The sequence below is a fragment of the Mandrillus leucophaeus genome, unplaced genomic scaffold (assembly GCF_000951045.1).
Source record: "Mandrillus leucophaeus isolate KB7577 unplaced genomic scaffold, Mleu.le_1.0 Scaffold216, whole genome shotgun sequence".
NCBI lineage: Eukaryota > Metazoa > Chordata > Mammalia > Primates > Cercopithecidae > Mandrillus > Mandrillus leucophaeus.
The window spans coordinates 3,945,763-3,966,177 of record NW_012102210.1 but is presented as its reverse complement, the minus strand read 5'-3'; the positions used below and the strand labels follow the sequence as shown (position 1 = coordinate 3,966,177).

The 20,415-nt window shown below is 54.8% G+C and overlaps 3 protein-coding genes across 4 annotated transcripts in view; 2 read left to right on the top strand and 1 right to left on the bottom strand.

The window, feature by feature from the left end:
• Positions 1-976: 976 nt before the first annotated feature.
• On the top strand, positions 977-3,314 carry PCGF1 (polycomb group ring finger 1). Of its 2 annotated transcripts, XM_011980735.1 has the most exons (9): positions 977-1,092; positions 1,521-1,626; positions 1,784-1,936; positions 2,107-2,178; positions 2,302-2,407; positions 2,588-2,621; positions 2,720-2,806; positions 2,939-3,019; positions 3,167-3,314. In XM_011980735.1, exons 1-9 carry the CDS (start codon positions 1,000-1,002, stop codon positions 3,212-3,214), a joined length of 780 nt encoding a protein of 259 aa, XP_011836125.1. In that variant the 5' UTR covers positions 977-999; the 3' UTR covers positions 3,215-3,314. The 2 variants fall into 2 exon arrangements, with proteins under 2 accessions (XP_011836125.1, XP_011836124.1); XM_011980734.1 differs by having other exon boundaries at positions 2,939-3,308.
• Positions 3,315-8,643: 5,329 nt separating this feature from the next.
• On the top strand, positions 8,644-10,862 carry LBX2 (ladybird homeobox 2). Its single transcript, XM_011980733.1, has 2 exons — positions 8,644-9,018; positions 10,049-10,862. Exons 1-2 carry the CDS (start codon positions 8,814-8,816, stop codon positions 10,438-10,440), a joined length of 597 nt encoding a protein of 198 aa, XP_011836123.1. The 5' UTR covers positions 8,644-8,813; the 3' UTR covers positions 10,441-10,862.
• A 2,982-nt stretch (positions 10,863-13,844) lies between these two features.
• Positions 13,845-20,415, bottom strand: part of TTC31 (tetratricopeptide repeat domain 31) — an 11,379-nt gene continuing 4,808 nt past the window's right edge. Inside the window, exons 3-13 of the mRNA XM_011980730.1 lie at positions 18,262-18,364; positions 17,916-18,145; positions 17,651-17,734; positions 17,206-17,262; positions 17,015-17,095; positions 16,718-16,909; positions 16,335-16,386; positions 16,161-16,251; positions 15,947-16,088; positions 15,648-15,749; positions 13,845-15,473 (exon numbers count right to left, since the gene is read on the bottom strand). Of these exons, the coding sequence (XP_011836120.1) occupies positions 15,177-15,473; positions 15,648-15,749; positions 15,947-16,088; positions 16,161-16,251; positions 16,335-16,386; positions 16,718-16,909; positions 17,015-17,095; positions 17,206-17,262; positions 17,651-17,734; positions 17,916-18,145; positions 18,262-18,364 (1,431 nt within the window). The 3' untranslated portion in view covers positions 13,845-15,176. The remainder of the gene's footprint in view (positions 15,474-15,647; positions 15,750-15,946; positions 16,089-16,160; positions 16,252-16,334; positions 16,387-16,717; positions 16,910-17,014; positions 17,096-17,205; positions 17,263-17,650; positions 17,735-17,915; positions 18,146-18,261; positions 18,365-20,415) is intronic.

Sequence of the window (20,415 nt, the reverse complement as noted above, 5' to 3'; positions counted from 1 at the left end):
TCCCCTCCACGTCCTTTCTATTTCAGCACACTTCCACCCCCTCCCCCAAGTCTAAATTGTGCCCAAAGTCCCACTTTCTCCAGAAAGCCTTTTTGAGGTCTCCATTGGAGTCTCTCCCTTCTCGAATCTCCAGTTACATTTGATGTTAATACCTCAAAGGAAATGTATCCTTTTTTAAGTACCCAGGGCTGGCGGTGTAGAGCTCTCTCGAGCATCCCGCGTAATCCCCAAGTGCGAGGCTGGGCCTATGCTACTACAGGCGCTCGCTGCCTAAGCCTGTCTGTGTGTGGCAGTGTCCTAGTCGTCCTCCCCTCCTCCTTCGGCATCTGCTCTGCATTAGTCTGTCCCAGGCCTCCGCAGGCGCCGATGATTAAATCATCATCATTAACCAGGGCCTGCCCCCCCATCCCCGGCAGCAGGGGGAGAATGGGGGGATAAGATCACTACCAAGTCCCTGGGGGTCTCTCCCTCCCCATCCCCTGGCACCCTCTCCGAGACTCTGCAAAGCCCGAGAAACTCCCTCCGTGGAGCGGGGAGAAGGCCCGCCATCTGGATGAAGCTCCGCTCCGCAGACGCCGACAGGGCGGCATTACGAGGAGAGGACCCAGGAGGGGCTTCTTCAGCAGGGTAGTCGTCACAGAAGACCGACGACCCTGAGCGGGTAGCAGGCACAAGACTGCCGGGCCTTTGGGGGTAGGAGGGGGCAGTCTTTCGCAGGCTCCAAAAGTTAGTCTTGAGGTCGCTTAGGGTCTACTATGATGAGTTCTAAAGGAGGCTGAAGAGATAGGACCCTTCCCTATGCCCCCCCACCACTCCTTAATTACGGATTGAGGAGGGGAGGGGCCGGTGGGGCTCAGGTGAGCACACGGGGAGAAAGGAACGTGGGCGGGGCCTTACAGAGGGTGAGCGAATCCGAAAAGACCTAGAACCTCGTTGCTGGGAGACAAGTCCCGCCCTGCAGGCGGCACCGGAAGTGGCAGGCTGGGATCAGCCTTTAAGATGGCGTCTCCTCAGGGGGGCCAGATTGCGATCGCGATGAGGCTTCGGAACCAGCTCCAGTCAGTGTACAAGATGGACCCGCTACGGAACGAGGTGCAAGGGCGGCAGGGTTACTGCTGTGGTCGGCCAGCGGTGCGAACTGGGGCGGGCTAAAGGACGGGCGGTGGCTGGCCGGGCGCCCAGTGCGCCTGCGCAGAGACAGAGTACCCAGTGCGCCTGCGTGATTGCGATCGGGTTGCCAAACTCCGCTTAGGACGCCTGCGCATTGTGTCACCGACGTTGTGTAGTCTCCCCTGGGAAAGGAGGGTCAGGCGAGTCCACGTGAGGGAAGCCCCCGCTGTGCGCGGAGCCCTCTGCTGGGCGGAGGCGGAGTGCCAGCCCCCTGGAGCTCATTCCCGGCTGATGGCGCAGGACGCGGGGCTTGGCCGTGGAGTGTGATGAAGGAGGCGACCCCCAGAGTGGGAAGGCGCACGGGTTGGGGGCTGAGGGTGGATGGTTGGTGACGGAGGGTGTATATTCAGGAGGAAGTTCGAGTGAAGATCAAAGACTTGAATGAACACATTGTTTGCTGCCTATGCGCCGGCTACTTCGTGGATGCCACCACCATCACAGAGTGTCTTCATACTTGTGAGTGCCTTGGAGACTGCCTAGTTCTTCCAGTCCCTAGTCTTCACCAAGCCGACTGCCAGCTTCTGTGCGGCCTGCCCCACGAATCCAGGCACCCCACCCAGCCCATGAATCCAGTTTCCAGAGGGCCTGAGAATCTACTTTTCTTTTCCTGCAGTCTGCAAGAGTTGTATTGTGAAGTACCTCCAAACTAGCAAGTACTGCCCCATGTGCAACATTAAGATCCACGAGACACAGCCACTGCTCAACCTCAAACTGGACCGGGTCATGCAGGACATCGTGTACAAGCTGGTGCCTGGCTTGCAAGACAGTGAGTGACCAACCTGACTTTGAGGGGCTTCTTGAGGACTAATTGCTGAGTGGCAGCTTGAGGTGACAGGGGCTTTGGTAGGAATCATGTAGGCAGAAGGCCAAAGATGAGGGAAGGACAAAGAGTGAGGAGGGACTAATACTTTATTCTCATATTTCACCTTCTTCTAGGTGAAGAGAAACGGATTCGGGAATTCTACCAGTCCCGAGGTTTGGACCGGGTCACCCAGCCCAGTGGGGAAGGTATGTCCTTGGCCGCGGGAGAGTAAAGCCCCCAGAGCATTCTTCTTGCCCAGTTTTGCTCTCTGGGGAAAGAGGAGTATGGAATGTGTGCCACCAGCCACCTCACTACCCTATCTTTCTCAGAGCCAGCACTGAGCAACCTTGGCCTCCCCTTCAGCAGCTTTGACCACTCTAAAGCCCACTACTATCGCTATGATGAGCAGCTGAACCTGTGCCTGGAGCGGCTGAGGTAGGAGAAGGTCAGGGGTTGCAGAAGGTGACAGTGCCAATGACCCAGAGCCAGGGAGGGTATGGGGGAGAGGCCAAGCAGTGAGTGAGTACCTATCCCCTTGAAGAGAGTGTATCATGGCTCTGGGTGGGGGAGAGGAGGAAAGATAGGGTTCCCTAACCTGTGTCTATTTCCCCCCAGTTCTGGCAAAGACAAGAATAAAAGCGTCCTGCAGGTGAGAAGGGCTGAGGGGAGGGCCTCTCTAAGGAGACTCACCTCCCATGGCCCTTCCCTCACACACCTTGCCCTCTTCCCTCCCCTCCCTGCTCCCAGAACAAGTATGTCCGATGTTCTGTTAGAGCTGAGGTACGCCATCTCCGGAGGGTCCTGTGTCACCGCTTGATGCTAAACCCTCAGCATGTGAGTAGTCTCACAGTTGGTTTCTTGGAGGGGAGAAGGGGCTAAGAAAGGAGGGACAAAGTCTAGGGTGGACCAGGGTAGTTTTTGACCTGCCAGAAAGTTCCTAAAATTATACCCCCATCTCCCTCCTAGGTGCAGCTCCTTTTTGACAATGAAGTTCTCCCTGATCACATGACAATGAAGCAGATATGGCTCTCCCGCTGGTTCGGCAAGGTAAGCCAGGCCATCCTCCCTGGCTTCACCCCCCTTCAGACTTCCCCCAACCAAGCCACAGTCCGCAGGGGAAGGGTGGGCTGAGGGGCCCTTTGGATAATATAATAATACTCCCCACTGACTACTACTTCCTCATTCTCTCCTTAGCCATCCCCTTTGCTTTTACAATACAGTGTGAAAGAGAAGAGGAGGTAGGGGCCAAGCCCCCACCCCATCCCACTCCCCTTCCCTCCCCAGATATTTATGTGAAATGAACTGCAGCTTTATTTTTTGAAATAAAAACTTTTAAAAAGCACCTCTCTTCCTTATTCTTCCTGCCTCACACTCATGCGTGTCCTGCCTTCTTCAAAAATCCTGAGTTTCATTGTGAAGAAGGACCTGTGCTCTATGGCCATGGGCCCTCAATGTCTTGCCAAAGGAGAAGGGTAGAGGATCCCTGTATGTGTGACACCAGGCCTCCCACACCACTCTTTTTGGTGATGGGAAGGCTTCCTCGAGGGGAGCTCTCAGCTGTCCTTGTGTGCTGCAGCATACAGTGTGGGTGCGGGCCTCTTAGGAGATGTCCTAATTCAGCAGTGGTGAGAAGGCTGGAGTTGGACAGTGGCTGCTGCAGGATTGAACAAGTGAGATATTTTAAAGAAAAATCCGAAGAATTGTGTTACAGTTTTATAACTTGGGGGATGGGGACAAAAAGGAGGGAGAAGTCTAAAAAACAAATGGGGTGGGGCCACAGGGATTGTCAAAAGTGGATGCTTGGCTGTCCATACAGAATTCAACAAGTACTTGGGGACCAAGACTAGAAGTCAGGATGGGGAATAAGTAGCTGAGGAGGAGAGGGAGCTGATGTGGAGGACAGCAAGGGCAACTTCAAGGAACAAGAGGGAAGCTGCAAGGCACCAGCTCCATTAATTGAGCAAACATTCCTTGTCTGTATGCCATGCCAGGGTCCTTGTTCTATGGTCCTCTCAGTGGGGTAGCTAGAAACTTGCCCAACTGCGACAGGAACAGACAGAGGCCAAAGCAGAGTTCCGGCCTGCTGCCAAATCTGGGACAAACTGTATGGAGGCGCAGCATGTGTAGCCAGAACCCGAGTTAAAACCTAGGTCCCACCCTGGCTGGTCTGACTTCACAGCTTCTAGGGGATTGGTTGTGCGAAGCTGTTGAGAGCGGAAGGCGCTAACCATCAAAAATGGAGGTAGGGTGGCAGAGGATGGGGCGGGAGGGTAGGGAGTGAGTACAGCAAAGGTGGCCTCAACTGGGTAAGAAAACTCCAGACTTGTGGGAAAGGCCTGAGCTCGCATTGGACGCTCTGGGGTGCCACAGTCGGACTGGCTTTCCGGGAAACCTCCGCCTCTCCGCGCGGATGAAGAGGCTGCAGACGCCGAGGAAGAGCTCGAGTGCGTGGGGCACTGATGGGGATCCGGGTGGGCATACCGCGGACGGCATGGGTACGCTTCTTTCCTGACATGGTCTCCAAGATTACCAAAGCTTCCAAACGTTTCCAGGGAATGCCTCCCCCCCCACTAGCCCCCTCCTCGACCTCCTCCAGGAACACCCCAGCTCAGGGCTCCCCACTCCTCTTCCTCCGAATTGAAGCTCTGTGGGCTTTGCAGTCCGGGCAAGTACGTGGCGGCCAGGGCTGTTCTCCAGGAGTTTCTGCGCAAAAACGAGTTTCCTAGGAGTGACAGGGGAGTGGCATGGGCTCAAGGGAGAGTAGAAACGCTCCCGGGGGCTTTGCAGGGGCCGAGCAGCTGCGGGAGTTGGGGAGCAGTCCGACTTGGTCTCCCTGGAAGGCCCTCCCGTTGGGGCTGGGCGGCAGCTCGGCGTCGAAAAAGCCAGGTCTGAAGATTAATGGGCCCGAGGCCGGAGACCCTGAGAACCAAGTCACGGGACTTGAGGCCCTTGGTGACTCACGCCTTGAGGTCAAGCAGCGCGGAAGGCGCTCTGGCCGGATCTGGGGTGGGGCCCGGCCGAGCCTTGGTCTAGTCTGTCAGCAGCGGCAGCTGCACTGCGTCTCCCAAGGTGGCTGAAGCTGGCCAGCTGCGGGCTCCGCGCCGCTCGTCCCGGGCCTATGGGTCCATTCCCCACTCCCACCCGGACCCCGGGGTCACTCGGGTCTCCGTCTGTGCCAGGGAGGGAGAATCACGCCCAGGGTCCTCTCTGGCTTCGAGCAACTGAGAACGCGCCCGGACGCGGCGCGGCGCTCCGGAGTCAAAGGAGAGGCGGCGGCAGGACCACCCCAGGGCGCTGTCTGCACCCCTGGACGCTCTCGGCCGTGCTGCACTTTCGGGACAAGGCGTCTGTTCTCCTCTGGGGGGCCAAACATTGCCTCTGCCCACCTTCCTCAACCCCGCCATTTCCAGGACTCACACGCAAAGGCGACAGCACCAGGATTTGCTCCAGCCTTTGGCACAGAGGAGGACGGGTCCCTCTCTCAGCCTGGCCAATCATTCCCAGGGCTTGATGGGAAAAAGGACTTCCCTAGAAGTGATTATTGCGGAGTTGCGGTGAGAAAAGTGTCGGGGAGGGCGTCCGAGTTTCCCACCGCTGGCTGCTTCCCCACCCGCACACCCGGGAGGGTGGCGGTGGGCGCGCAGAGATCTTTGCAAAACAATGTCCAGGGCGCAAAACAACTCACAGGCCTGCCGCGCCCCAAGTCATGAAACTAAAATATAAGGATCGGTTCACTCCGCAGTAGCTCTTTTTGAAAGAGAAAACAATCCCAGAAGTGTGCGGGACGGACGGACGCCCCTTCTCACGCTCCTCTGCCTGGACTTTCCTCCCTGAACTCCCACTTCCCTCTCACTCCCGTTCACGGATGTTCCCTAAGGGTGGGGAGGAGGGGGGCAAGCTCTTCTCTGAGATTGTCCTTGTCCACCTCCCCAAGGGGTTATTCTGAGGGGTTACTCCAACCCTCCTACACATTCACAGAATTCAGTGGAATGTCCGGGCCAGGCAATCAGAGACTAAAGGTCGTTTATTGAGCAGGACTCCGTGCCACCAGTGGGGAACTGGGTTGAGCAGGGGCGGCCCGGGGTGGAGGAACCCGCCGATGGGGTATGCAAGATAAGGTGGGGGTAGGGCTGGGGGATGAGAATGGGAAATCTGAAAGGGGAGGTGTGAGAAAGCATCCTTAAGTGGGAATGGGGTGCCTTCCCAAGAGACCGAATTTGGAATGTGGGGATCTCTACAAGGGGAGGGAGTGCAAGGCCCTGAAATGTCTGAAGGGACAATAAAAGGAATCTGAGAAGGTGGGAAACACAAGAGATTGCCTGAGGATGACGGGGAAGGAAAACCGTCCGCCCCGCGGGGCCAGTGGTGAAGGCTGGCCTCCCTGCATCTCTTGAGAAGGATCTTGAACAGGGAGGGTTCCACCCGTGGGCGGGAAGAGGCGAGCACCCGGGATTTTCTGCGCTTCCAAGCTGGGATTGCGGGTAGCCTATAGGACAGCCGAGTAAGTGTCCCCTCCCCAACCTAGAACAAGGTTTAATCTCTTAATCTTCCTCATTAATCACTCACCCTCCTCCTACCCCTCTCTGTGGATCCGGTTTCTCCCCAGCTCGAGTTCCAGTACTGGGAAGAGTCCCCTTCTGTGGCCCCACCATCCCCTGGACTAGTCCCTGGCCACTATGATGACCTTAGAGGGGCCTCTGCTGTCCTGGGCCTCCTCCCTTTGCTAGTCTCCACTTCCATCTCCTCCCCCAAACTCATGTTTGGGAGCTGTCCAATCCCAGTACCTGAGCCCAGCTGCAGAGGGGAGAACCAGGCAGGAGAGATGGAAGGGGCTGCAAGGCACAGGCCCATAAGGAGCTCCGCACTCCTCACAGACACACGCAAGTAATTGAGAGCAGAGGTAGAGACAGACACAAAAGCCACATAGAGGATGTATGAGTGAAGATTGCAGCGTCTGCTTGGTGACATGCCTGGGATGCAGTGGGGCAGTTCCTGCTGCCTCCAGAGAGCCGCTTTATTGCACATTAAGTGAAACCACTGGGATGGTTTCCAGGGCTGAGGCCTGTAGCCCGAAGATCTCTCCAGGACCTCCTCTGCCCCTCACCATTAATAACCATTTAACAAGGTCCTGAGGCAGCTCAGCTTTCCACCATGGCCTGGCTCTGCTCTTTGATCCAGCAGTGGCCTATCAGGCTTTAAGTGTGTTGCTCAGCTTTCCAGGAGGGCATTGTGTGAATGTTGCGGGTGGGGGAGGGGGGTTGTTGGAGTGAGCCCTTTACCAAGAAGACCCTATGAAGGTGCCTTCCCATCTTTGTCAAAGAGTCTTTGGCCCAGGTGCCTTGGATCTCCTAAGCCCTGTTTAGGGAACCCCAATTACATGCTGCAGTTGCCCCAGGGAATAGACAGGTGGACACTGCACAGATGGTGGGAGACGCAGCAGTCTACAAGGAAAGTGACATAATGGACAGTCCAGGAGGGACTGGCCTGGTTCTTCGTGGCACTGTTTTAAAAAGCTAGAAGCACATCAGTTTCTAACTTCCCTGGGCAGCAAAGCTGCAAGCTCCTCAGGAGTGGCAGGGCTTCCCTGCCTCTGGGCTGTCAATCCTCCAACTGTTTGGGGTGGAATGTAGGAACAAAACCCATACCTTGCTGGGTCTCCACTGCTGAGGCACCGCTGTCCCTGAGCTGCCTTCTTCCTACAAAGGAGGGCTGCAGGTGCTTACCCAGGTATGAGCCCAGAACCAGTATAAGTGTGGCAGATAAAACCCAGATTAAAGAGGAATGAATACACCAGGCCTCACAGTTAGCACCTGGGTTGTCAGGATGCCTGTCCCAAAATCCAGTTGGGTTCGTAAAGTCTGCCCTTCAAGTCTCTCTTCTATGGGGAGTGACCCCTCTCTGGCCAGTGCACCTTGCTCCCCTTGGCAGTTTCTGAGCCTCCGCAGGCTGGGGAAACCATACATACCTGAACTATGGGAGCTTAAGAAGAAGAAGACAAAGACAGACAAAATCGACTGATTTTGCCAGTCCTCACTGACAAAGACCCCTCCTGGGCAGTTGCACCAGTTTGGAGTTCCCTGGGTCTTCTCTCCTGCGGCCCGGGTCTCCTGGCAGCTTCTCTGTGTGTTCTGACCTCGTCAGGTGGGGCAGCCTAGAATCCATTCACCTGTGCTTGCTTCTTCGTGGCATCCCCACTACTCCCAGTTGCAGTCGCTCTGCCAGGCCAGGTCCTCTCAAGTGTTGCGCCCCCGACCCACGCAGCACTAATCACTTCCAGCCGCCAGGACCTTTTAAACAACGTTTCTCAGGGGTGGGGTGGGGAAGAGGGAGCCAGGTTAGGAGACTGAGGTCCTAGCTGGGATCAGATATCCCAGCACAGTCAGCCCTGATAGCCTTCCTTAGAACTTTGCAAATCCCCAGCCGCTGGGGCCAGAGAAGGCAATTTTATCGTCTACGAGTTTATGAGCCAGAGCGGCTGCTAGGCGGGGAGTCGGCGGCATACAGCGTCTGGAGGTATGGCCCGGCCTGACTGTGCACAGTGCAGCACCCCGCAGCGCGGAGCAGCCCCGCGGCCCTGCTCTGAAGGGTAGTTTGGTCGGCTTCTGCTCTCCGCGCCTGCCCCAGCCTGCAGAATTACCCTCCCCGGACATCTAGGAGCTCCAAACCCACCAGGGCCCAGGGTGGAGAGGTGGGGACGCAGGAGGAGGGGCACACAGGACTCGGGCCCAGAGCCGGGGGCGGGTCCGAGGCTAGGGGCCCGGATCGGGAGCCAAGCGCTGGGACCCAGGCGGCTGCGGAGCCGAGCGCAGCGGGCAGCGGGACCGCCCCAGCCCGGCCGACCATGAACTCGGGACGCGAGCCCCGAACACCCCGGACACTCTTAAGCATCGCAGACATCCTAGCCCCGGGCATGGTCCCCCGAGCACCCTCTGCACCGCAGCTTCCAGAGTCGGGTCCGGGTCCAACGTCGCCGCTGTGCGCGCTGGAGGAGCTGACTAGTAAAACTTTCCGCGGACTTGACGCGCGCGCTCCGCAGCCCTCTGAAGGTATAGAGCCGGCAAGGTCGCGGACTCTGACTTGGCCTTTTTCCCCACCTCTCTCCTCCTGATTCCCCGTCTCAAACCTTTGTCCCACCCCAGGCCACCCACCCTAATCCGTCCCCTGTCCTCAGCCCACATGCCAGGACTCGCACCTGCGACTTCTCACCTCTCTTCCGTTAGTCCCTAGTTTCCGCGGCGGCTCCGGAAGGCCGCCAGTACCGCAGGGAAAGGGCAGACTGTCGCCAACTGAGCTACCAGTTGCTCTCTTCCCTGTAGGCAGGGCAGTCGCGACAGAGAAAGGCAGGAGAGAAAGAGACAAAAGGCTTGAGCCGCAGGCGGTAAACGACTGAGCCTGCAAGGGAGGCACAGAAAGCGCTGGAAAGAGGGTCGAGTCTCTCCGGGTGACCAAGCTCCGCTCCAAGGCACTCTCTTCTCGAGAGGAGTCAAGGAGCAGAAAGTCCTTGGCGCAGCATTGGACGCGGGACTGCGCACTCTGCCTTTCCTCGCTCTCTGTACCTCATTATCTTCCCTTTTGGGCTCGAGGAGCGGGCTCTGGTGTCACTAAGGAACTGTAAGCCGAATGCCCGACCCGATCCATGGAAGGGCATGATCTAAGTCCTGTTAACACCGCCACGCTGGGTCGGCTGCCCTGACTCTTAGTCGCCTCTGGTGTCACCCTCAACCTATAGCCTGCTCAGCCTGAGGCTCCTAAAAGCCTCAAAGGCTCCACCCCAGAAGGTTTGACCCTGCACCCGGTCCCCTCTGAATCATCCCTCCCTTCCTTCACTTCCTTGCCCCTACAATACGCCCTCAGCCTGCTGCCTTTCGTATCCTTGTGGCCAGCCCGCTTTGCGCCCCCTATCCCCACCTGGGCCTGACTCCCGGTAAGGGATCACAGTTCGGGTCCCCATCCGCCTTCCTGGCTCTCCCTCTACTTTCCCCACCGCCACCGGCCCAACCCCACCCCCAATTTTTCTTTCCAGGCCGCAGCCTGATTCCCGGAGGCTGGTAACTGACCCCCTCCCTATCCCTGCAGGGCGGGCAGCCGCGAACGCGTTGGGCCCTGGCCCTGCCAGCCGCAAACGGCGCAAGTCACGCACGGCGTTCACCGCGCAACAGGTGCTGGAGCTGGAGCGGCGCTTCGTCTTCCAGAAGTACTTGGCGCCGTCCGAGCGAGACGGGCTAGCTACGCGACTAGGCCTGGCCAACGCGCAAGTGGTCACTTGGTTCCAGAACCGACGAGCCAAGCTCAAGCGCGACGTGGAGGAGATGCGCGCCGACGTCGCCTCACTACGTGCGCTGTCCCCCGAAGTCCTGTGCAGCTTAGCACTGCCCGACGGCGCTCCAGATCCCAGCCTCCGCCTCGGACCCGCCGGCCCTGACTCCCGGCCCCACCAGTCAGACGAGGAGATACAGGTGGACGATTGAAGAGAAAGCCTCCGCCAACCCTGGGCTCTGGGGTCCGGGACTCCTCACCTCGTGCTCTGCCTCCTGCGCGAGTTCCAGGGTGGAGGAAGGAGGTCCACTTGGGCCTCTTCCGGCCCACAGTCCAGACGCTCACCTTTCCCGGTTTTTTTTTTTTTTTTTTTTGTAAGTTTGTTTTGTTGTTTGAGACAGGGCCTTGCTCTGTCGCCCAGGCTGGAGTGCCGTGGAGCGATCACCACTCACTGCAGCCTCGACCTCCTTGGCTCAAGCAATCTTCCTGCTTCAATCTCCTGACTAGCTGGGATTACAAACGTGCAGCCCCACCTCAGCCTAATTTTAAAAACTTTTTTTTAGAGAGGAGGTCCCGCTATGTTGTCCAGGCTACCTTTCCCAATATTTTAGAATAAAGTCGAGACTCTGCCGCACCATGCCTCTATTCAGACTCCCGTCATGAGCAAAGAACAGTAAAATCTGTAAAGTGCTATGGAGTCTGCACTTGGCACTGTGCCAGGGCTTTCAAAGCAATGTTTCCTTTAGCCCTTATAGCAACCCTTAAGGTAGGTAATAATTATGCCATTTTTACAAAGTAAGAACCCTAAGGTCAAGTTTTGGACCCAGCATCCAGCCAGCCATCAGGGCTGATGCTTACCAGTCTACCAAGGGGAAGTCACCGGGCCTAAGTGAAAGACAGTGGGGTCTTGGCCCACCTACTCTGTGCCTGGGAGACCTTGATTCTAATCCCTAGGTTGGCCCCAGGGTGATGACATTGCTTCCCTACCCATAGGTCATTTGTTAATGGGTGCCTGACCCTTTCCCCATCCTGCCAAAAGAACCCTCCACTGGGACACAGGCAAAGAGATGGGTGCCCAGAGAGGCCACACCCCTACTTGGAAGCCCTCTGCCAGGCCCCTGAGCTGGAAATGTTCCCACTACGATGGTGCCAGCAGCCAGAGGGTGGAAAGGCCTGGCCCGCTGGGGTGAAGCTTGGAGTAGTGGCCTTGCCTGGTAGGGATTCCAGCCTAACTCAGCCAGTGGACATTTCTGACATTCATTTATTCCACTGGTGATAATCACCCTCCTACAGTATGAGGGGAGAGGAGGGGGAACGCTCAGTAGTTGCAAGCCTTCCCCTCCCCAATGGTCCCAGACCAAGCTCAGGTGTCTTTCCTGCTTCCCTTCTCTCCTGTCAGTCCTCCAGCTCTCTTCAGACTTTCTCCTGCCTCTGCCTACGTGTGACAACCCCACTTTCAAGGAAGCTCCATGGGTTCAAGGGGGGTCAGCTAGGGCCTTAGTTGCAGGTGGAGAGCCCAAGAGAGGATATGCCTTGGGGAGTGAACAAGGCTGGAAGGTAGAAGGGAACCTGGCATTTTCAGACAATTAACTACCATTTATTAAGCAGTTCCAAGTGCTTTGCAGGTATTAATCCTTAAAATAACCCAACGGGACAGAGAATTTTCTTCCCATTTTAAGGATAAGGAGACTGAATCACAGAACCCTGAGGAAACTTGGCCACGTGACAGTTTGCAAGTGGTAGCACAGGGACTGAGTTGTTTGCTTGTCTGATTCAGGAGCCCATGCTCTTGGTCTCTATAAAGGTGACTGATCCTAAAGGAAAGAAGCAAAGGATTTACAGAGAGAGGGGAGGAGAAAGGGCCACAGATAGGAACTTAGGCATTGTACTTTAGAGCATGGTCCCTGGAGGTTTTAGAGAGAGACATGAGACCATTGTTTAGGGTAGGCCAATCTGGCTGTGGGCGCAGGGTGGATCAGAGACTGATAGAGACCTGAGGAAGGGAGTATATCTCTGGCCACTGCAGAAGGTAACAACAGAGAACTCAGGGCCAGACTTGAGGTGGGGCTGGGAGGTGGTCACAGAAGAGGAATCTGCGATTGCCCCAGGGATTAAGGATTGCATGAGTCAATGACAACCTAGCAAATGTCGGCAACTGGAAGAAAAATGGCAACATGGAAACAGACAGTGATCACTGGTGTAGAGCTAAGAATCTGTCAGCCATTATGCATATGCAAAAAAAACCTCTTTGCAACTGCATTGCCCCCTCAGTACTCCCTTCATACCTTCTAAATAATGCCTCTTTGGAACATTTCCAGTAGAGTGATCAACTCTTTCCCATCTGCCCAGCATTTTCCAAGTTTTGGCACTGAAAGTCCCTCATTCCAGGACATCCCTCAGTTCCAGGAAAACCAGGATGGTTGGTCACCCAACTTTCCAGTCCTGGGAACTCAGAACTCAGGCTATTGGGTCAGACCCCTATTAATTAGGAGGGTGAAAGTGGGGCAAAGTGTCAGGAGTCACATGACTCTTGGAAAACCTAGAAGTCCAGGACAGGCTAAGGTACCGGGGAGGGAACATTTACTTGAGAAGCTAGAACAAGGAGCCAGTTCAGCTGGAAGGCAAAAATACCATTGAGTAGTGGTGGGCGGCCATTGTTTGAGAGGCCAGGAGCCCCACAGAAGTCCCAAAAGCGTGCAGGTCCCTGCTCAAAAACGGAAAGCCAGATGAGCAGACCTCTTATGGAACCACTGTAATACAATCACCCCTTGAACAAACACAACCACCTATGCCCATCCTGCTCCCCAACCAGGGGTGAGCAAAGAACTCTCACGGCAAATCCTTCTAGTTAGGAAGGTAGGGTCCAGTCAAGTTAACTGGCTTTGAGTCATAACCTCTCTCCCCATTAAGGTTTCCCAAATTCTCGCCCAGCTAGCACTGCCACCTCTTACACTCAAGCCTTGGACAACAAAACTCAAACCTGTCCCACCAAAATGGCCTCTGGATCAAGGTCTGCTCAGCTAAGACCTCGAATAGTGTGTATCAGGATCACTTGGTAGGTTTATTGAAACACAAATTGCTGGGCTCTGCTCCCATGGTTTCTGACATAGAAGGTCTAGGATGGGGCCTGAAAAATTGCATTTCTTTCTTTTTTTTTGAGAGGAGTTTTGCTCGTTACCCAGGCTGGAGTGCAATGGCGCGATCTTGGCTCACCGCAACCTCCGCCTCCCGAGTTCAAGTGATTCTCCTGCCTCAGCCTCCCGAGTAGCTGGGATTACAGGCACGTGACACCACGCCTGGTTAATTTTGTATTTTTAGTAGAGGAGGCATTTCTCCATGTTGGTCAGGCTGGTCTCAAACTCCTGACCTGATCCACCCGTCTTGGCCTCCCAAGTAATCTCCCTGTAATCTCCCCTGCTGGGATTACAGACGTGAGCCACCGTGCCCAGCCTGAGAAATTGCATTTCTAATAAGTTCCTGGATGATGCTGATGCTGCTAGCTTAGAAACCACACTTTGAGAATCACAGTCCCAGAACTATAGATTTTGTGAATTTCAGTACCAATTCACCCATACTCCTCTCTTCCTACTGTGGGAAGCATGACTATGTAGGACAGTTGCAGACAAAAACTGGTTTATTTAGCACCCACTATGTACCAGGCACTTGGGAGGTATTTTCTCACACTTTCGCTTTCCATCCTCACAATATCTCTTATGAGGTAGGGACTACCCTCATTTTTATAGACGAGGGAACTGAGGCTTAGATGTTGACAGACCCGTCCAAGGTGACTCAGTTGGTAATGGTAGACTTCATCCTGCTACACAGTATTTAAGGGGCCTAAACCATAAACAATTCTTTAAAATTTGCGAAAGTCACACATAAAGGAGATGTTTCAATACCTCCTCTCTCCAGGTATGAACAGTATTGAGCAAGACCCATAGGGCAGCAATAATCATTTATCCTGATGAATGGTTCCTCTGTGAAAGGCAAGGGGCTTGGGGGAGAGCTAAAGCCTCCTGCAGACCCACATTTAAATGAGCTGACAGTCCCAGTAGGACTACGGAGGAACCAGCTAGGGGAAGCTGCCAGGATCTTAGTGGTGAAATTAAAAGGAGATCATGATTCTTACACAGGAAGTGGTGAATTCAGTTGACCCTTGGAAAAACTGAATAAATTAACATGGGGAAAGGCTAATTACAATGCCCAATGGTGGGGTAGAGAAATAGAGTGGCCAAGGTTGTAGCAGCCTGGGCACCTGCTGAGGCCCCATTCAGCAGGAGAGCCACCAGTCAGGAGTGTGGACATGTATGGCCCTACCAGCTCTAAGCAGGAGCTGGTAAGAGACTTCCCAAATGCAACCCTTGGTGAATATTCTAGCAGTGAGAGGAGGTGAGCACCAGACCACTGAACAAGAGAGGTCAGAGTCATACACAGCTATCTGGACAGGAAACGGCATGAGGAGCTGTGAGCAATCTGGGGGCTGTGGCTAGAAAAACAGGGAATGAGCTGGGGCTGGGAAGAGGTGAGCATCTATTAAGCTGAAAGGTGGGACTCAAGACCCCTCAGCATTGTGATCCTGTTCCTGCACACCAAGCTCTAGTTGGTGAATGAGGCCCCCAGGACCAAGAGGAAGAGCAAGGCCCAGATGCTTTCTCACTGTCTCTGTTATAGCCTAAAAACCTGAACTTTCCTATAGTTCCCTTCTTGAGCCTTGTTGGGTTTTATTTTTCCTTACTGCCCCCAGAAGAAGCCTTCTGCTTGAGAACCAAAGGATGTTTCAATGGATGTGGGGCTCCTTTCTCTCATCAGAAACTTCCCCATGGCAAGAGGAATGACTGCTAGGGACATCATTAACTATGGATCTAGAGAATAAGGTCTCAAAATATGCAGTGAAGTGTCACCACACTATGTCTCCCGCCATGGGATGTATACAGGGACTGGTGCCCCCTCATCTGGCCTGAGGTAGATGCTGGAGCCCAAGTCCCAGGATGTCCCAGCCCTTTGAGGAATCCTGGGGCTGGAGAGGATGGGGCCTTCTACTCTGAGTCTGGGAGAGGGGCTGGCTGGGGTGGCTTCGGTGACACGGAGGATAATGCAAGAGTGGACACAGACCAGGGGACCTCGGAGCAGTGCTTCGAGGGCACCTGAGGGAAGGTAGGCCTGAGGCTCCCAGCTCAGCATGGGGAAGTGGCTGGAGGGCCCCAGGTGACAGAGGTGGTACACAGATTCCTCTTCGCTGACCCTGCTGAGAAGGGAGAGAGAAGGGCACCAGATCCTTCTTCTAAGCAGGACAGCCCATGCCTCTCATTCCACCCATCCTTCCCCACCCCCTCCTTAGCCACCTGAGGCTTGGTATTGCAATCCCAGCCAATTCTCTCCGATACCCGCCTCAGCATGACAGTGGGCCTGGCCCCCTTACCAGTGTGAGTTGGAGAAGGCAAGAGCGGAGCTCTCGGGCTGCATCAGGCTGGGACCCACCTTTCAGAGTCTCCTGAAACACAGCAGCTGCCTCTCTGAAGCGCTTTGGTCCCAGAGGGATCAGAAAGAAAAGATTAGGTGTCAGTTTGGAAAAGTACCTTTTCCAAAACTGGCCCCTGCTCCTAGTACCACACCATTGTGACATTTTGGTACTAGAAGCTTATCTAGAAAGTCAACATAGACCCTCTCCCCACTCCATCCCACCCAAATCTCTCCTGTTTCCAGTCCCAGACCTATTACCTGTAGTCCCATCAAGGCCTTGCCCAGGCGGAAGAGGCCCCGGGGCCAGCCAGGCCGTAGGGTGAGGGCCACTTGGGCATCAGCCAGGGCCCACACTGGCTGACCCAGCCGCTCATGGCAGAAGGAACGATTTCCAAATAACCTGATAAAGACAGAAGGTGGCCAAATGTCTGAGTCCTCAACACTGCCCTGCCCTGGCCAAGCCCCCACCTACCGGTGGTCCTGGGGGTTGAGCTTCAAGGCCTGGGTGAAGAGGACCACGGCCTCATGGTAGAAACCATTTTGAGCAAAGCTGGTACCCAACTCTGGAAAGGAAAGAGGGTGAGAAGGTTCAGAAGGGGCTACCCCAGGGAGGGTAGGGTAAGGAGGGAGAGAGAAAGGATCTCACTTGCCAGTTCCTGGCTCCGTTGTAAGGCAGCTGCCAGCAGTCCCGGAGATGCCTGGGGATAGGGTGCAAAGTCAAGCAGGCCTTGAGGTCTCAGCCTCCCCAAATCCTTCTCCTTTGTTTAAACAGATAACACTATAATTAGTATTACCCAACTCATGTAATCCTCATGACAGCCCTACAAGATGGTATCAGCCCTATCTTCCTAGAGAGGAAACCACCCGGGGTCATGGTGACAGTGACAGGGCCTGACTCCACGTCTCTTGACCCTAGGGCCAGAGAACTCCCACTGGACCCTGCGTCAGTCCTTAGATCCTGTGCCTCCCCAGCAGATCCTTGTGCCCCTTCCACGGTTCCAGCTGAAAAAGGTTCTTCAGCCACCTCACCTGTGCCTTTGGACTCTGCTGGGGCCTCTCCTTTCTCGAAGGGCTCTCTTCCTTTTGGCCCATCTTCTGGAGGGGCAGGCCCCTGCCTTGGGGCTCCTGATTCAGTCCCTTCTCTCTGCGGGCACTGAGGGGCCAATCGCCAACCTTGCGCAAAGCCAGAGACACAAAAGTGCTAGACAGATCCAGTGAGTCCTGTGAACAAAATGGAAAGTTAGGGAGGGGGTGGGGATAAAGTACATTCTGGAGGAAGAGGAGGAAAATGAGCAAAGACCAAGAAGAGAAAAAAGGGGTTCTTACCTCTTCTTCACCACACTGTCCCTGAACTGGGTTTCCAGGGCTGGATGGGGGGCTCTCATCCCCATCTGAGATAGCGCTGGCCTGGAAGAAAGGTGGACAGGTACACAGCTGGGATCACCTGGAGCTGTCTGCTTTCTTGGCCCTCACCTTCCTGGCACTTGGTGCTCTTAGTACCGGCCGTAGATACTCACCTTGGGCTCCCCACAGTACTGCTCCAAACGCTCCTGTCGCTTTCGTTCCTTTTGACGCTGCAATAGTAATGGTAATAATGATGTATTTTGAATACTTACTGTATGTTATCTGTTGGGCTAAGATTTCTCATTCCATCTTTGCAGCTCTATGAGACAGGCATCGTTATTATCCTCATTTTGCAGGTGAAAAAGCAGACAAGAGAGGCACCAGCCAGAGGCCTCATGTAAGGAGGCAGATTCCTACCTAGGCAGCACAGTAGGATTCCAGAACCACTGCACCAGACAGCCTGTGAGAGACCCCCCAGTCCCCGGGCCCCTTGTGTCCTCCTGGCAAGAGAGTCCACTGCAGGCCATCTTGAGCTCTCTCCTGTTCCCACAAAGCTTCCTCTTTCCCTCTCCCAAATCCCTTTGGCTCCCCTGCACCCTCCAGCTATGCTCTAGCCACCTTCTTCTTAAGTCGCTTCTTCTCTGCTTTCTGTTTCATGCGCTCCTCCTCAGCCACCAGCTCCTCAGCCAGGCGGTTGGCTTCCTGAAGGACGAAGGGCAGGTGACAGAAAAGGGAGAAACAGGGAAATGGAGAGCAAACATGAAAGGGGGCAGGCAGTGCAGAAGGATCTTGAAAGGTACCAATTAGGGGAGAATATAGGGATGGGAATACGGGGATTGAAAGAACCCCGGGGGACGGCAAAGCCCTCTCCTGAGAATCTCACCTCTTCTGTCACCAGGAGCTTCTGGGGCATGGCCACCTGAAACAGGCTGTCTGAGACACTGGGGAAGGTGGCAGAGGCAGAAGGGCTTTGAGGACAGGGCTCAGACTCTTGGGGAGGATACAGGAAGGACTTGCGGAGACCACAGTAGGTACCCAGTCCCTCAGCCCCCTTGCCCCCGTCACTCTGTCGAGTTGATTTCCCTTCATCATCCAAGTGGCCCAGGAGGTAATCTGTCAGGAGGGAGAAACAGACAGGAAAGAAAGAACATGAGACAGGGGTGCATCTGAGGGTCAGCCCTCCCAGGGTACCAGCCTCGATCCCTGGGCCCAGCCCCTGCACTCCCCACCATGGTGCCACAGCTGCAGCCGCCCGCTGCTCCCATCCACATGGATCCGGTGCAGGCCCTGGGGATCACTCTCCACAAGCCGTCGAAGAAAATCCACTATGTCCTGGGAGGGGGAGGGGAGGGGAGGCTGGTGTTGGGGGCAGTTCCTGGAGAGAGCGAGGGCTTCGCTGGCTTGATCTCTCCACCATGGCAGCCACCAACCAGCCATCCAGCCCAAGACTCTCACTGGCTCTGACCTCTCCCTCCTCAGCACCACAAAATCTGCTGCCCCCGGCTTTTGTAGTCAATCACCTCCCCTTGCTGCTCTCCTGCCTTCCCAAGGGTTGAGTATGGTATTCAGCCTAGCCTTCTCCACCATCCAGGATCTTCTCTCCTCAACCCGAGTTAGCCACACTGAAGCCCCTGGAATGAAGCTCTCTCACCTGCTCTTTCAGCTAGGCCCCCTGTCATATCTGCAGTATGAACAGCCCCACATAACCCACCCTGAGGTTAGCTCACACCTAAAGAAGTACAGCAGCTCCTGGCTGGCTGCTCCTCTGAACCTCATCTGTTTCTCCACAAAGCTAAGCTCTGAGAAATTACTTCCCTACTCAGGGACATCCAATAATCCCCCACTGCCAAGGCCATAGGCAGCGCTGAACCCAGTTCCTCAGCCTAGGATTCAGAGCCTTCCAAAAGGCTCCCAGACTGACTTTTCTAGCCCTCCTTTTAATCCTCCCCTGCTTCACTGCTGTCCTCCCTCTCACCACCAGGCTCCCTCCAGCCTTGGGGCCTTCCCCCAGCTGCTCTCCAATCCCTCCTAACTCTGAGCTTCTTTCTCACCACATCGTGCCTTACCTGCAAGGTCCAGTTCAAATTCTATCTCCCTTCAAACCTTCCCAGACCCTTTCATCTCCAATTATCTCTGCCCCCTCCAACTAATCTGCACCCACGTGGTCTGTGTTACACAATTTAGAACCTTGTTATTGATTGCTTTCTATTGCTCTCCTCATTGGCCAGGCAGCATGGAATTGCAAAGGGCGTTGTGCTGGAGCGGAGCCACTGCATCTGAGGTTATTTTTTCTTTTGAGGCGGAGTCTTGCTCTGTCACCCAGGCTGGAGTGCAATGGCACAATCTCAGCTCACTGCAACCTCTGCCTCCCGTGTTCAAGTGATTCTCCTGCTTCACCCTCCCAAGTAGCTGGGATTACAGACACGCGCCACAATGCCATTTGTATTTTTAGTAGAGAGGGGGTTTCACCACATTGGCCAGGTTGTCTTGAACTCCTGACCTCAAGTGACCCACCTGCCTCGGCCTCCCAAAGTGCTGGGATTGCAGGCGTGAGCCACTGTGCCCGGCCAACTATTTTTTGTTTGTTTCTGAGGCAAGGTCTTGCTGTGTTGCCCAGGCTAGACCGAAACACCTAGGCTCAAGTGATCCTCCTGCCTGTGCCTCCTGAGTAGATGGGACTTCAGGTGTGCACCATTATGCCCAGCTTGTCCAAGTTTTCACTCTGCCACTTCCTGGCTGTTTGATTCTGGAGATGTCATTTAACTTCTTTGGACCTCTCCCTCATTCACAAAATAAGGCAAGACTCTTTAAGACCTGGCTCACACATTCTGTGGTTCTGATGAGAGTCATTTCCTCAGGGAGTATAAGCTTCAAAGACAGGAATGATTACATTCCTATTTGCCTAATCAGGCCTAAACAGAGCAGGACTGACTGAGAAGCTTAGAAGTCAATGATCTTTTGGATTTATTGATTTAGAAGCCACAAACTCAGAAACTCCAGCATGCTAAAAAAAAGCTGTAGGCAGGACTTCAGATGATTGAGGTATACTCAATTTTCTAAACAATCTTCGATCCAAGGCTTCCCTCCGAAGACAGTCCTGGCTTAACAGCATCTCCACTTATACTGCTAGGCACCTTCATCAGTCCTATACTTAAATTCAATTTCCTGGTGGGTTTGTTTCACCTTCCTAACTGCAACATAAGCATAAATAATGAGCCAGGTGTGGTGGCGCATGCCTATAGTCCCAGTTACTTGGGAGGCTGAAGTCGAAGGACTGTTTGAGCCCAGGAGTTCAAGACTGCAGTGAACTATGATCATGCCACTGCACTGAAGCCTGGATAACAGAGGGAGACCCTGTCTCGATAAATAAATATGGCTGGGCA

Bases quoted from the DNA above. Each gene is read 5' to 3' on its own strand.
- PCGF1 (XM_011980734.1), top strand. From the start codon at position 1,000: ATGGCGTCTCCTCAGGGGGGCCAGATTGCGATCGCGATGAGGCTTCGG. The intron at 1,627-1,783 runs GTGAGTGCCTTG...CTTTTCCTGCAG, and splicing joins CACAGAGTGTCTTCATACTT to TCTGCAAGAGTTGTATTGTG. The intron at 2,179-2,301 runs GTATGTCCTTGG...TATCTTTCTCAG, and splicing joins CACCCAGCCCAGTGGGGAAG to AGCCAGCACTGAGCAACCTT.
- LBX2 (XM_011980733.1), top strand. From the start codon at position 8,814: ATGAACTCGGGACGCGAGCCCCGAACACCCCGGACACTCTTAAGCATC. The intron at 9,019-10,048 runs GTATAGAGCCGG...CTATCCCTGCAG, and splicing joins CGCTCCGCAGCCCTCTGAAG to GGCGGGCAGCCGCGAACGCG.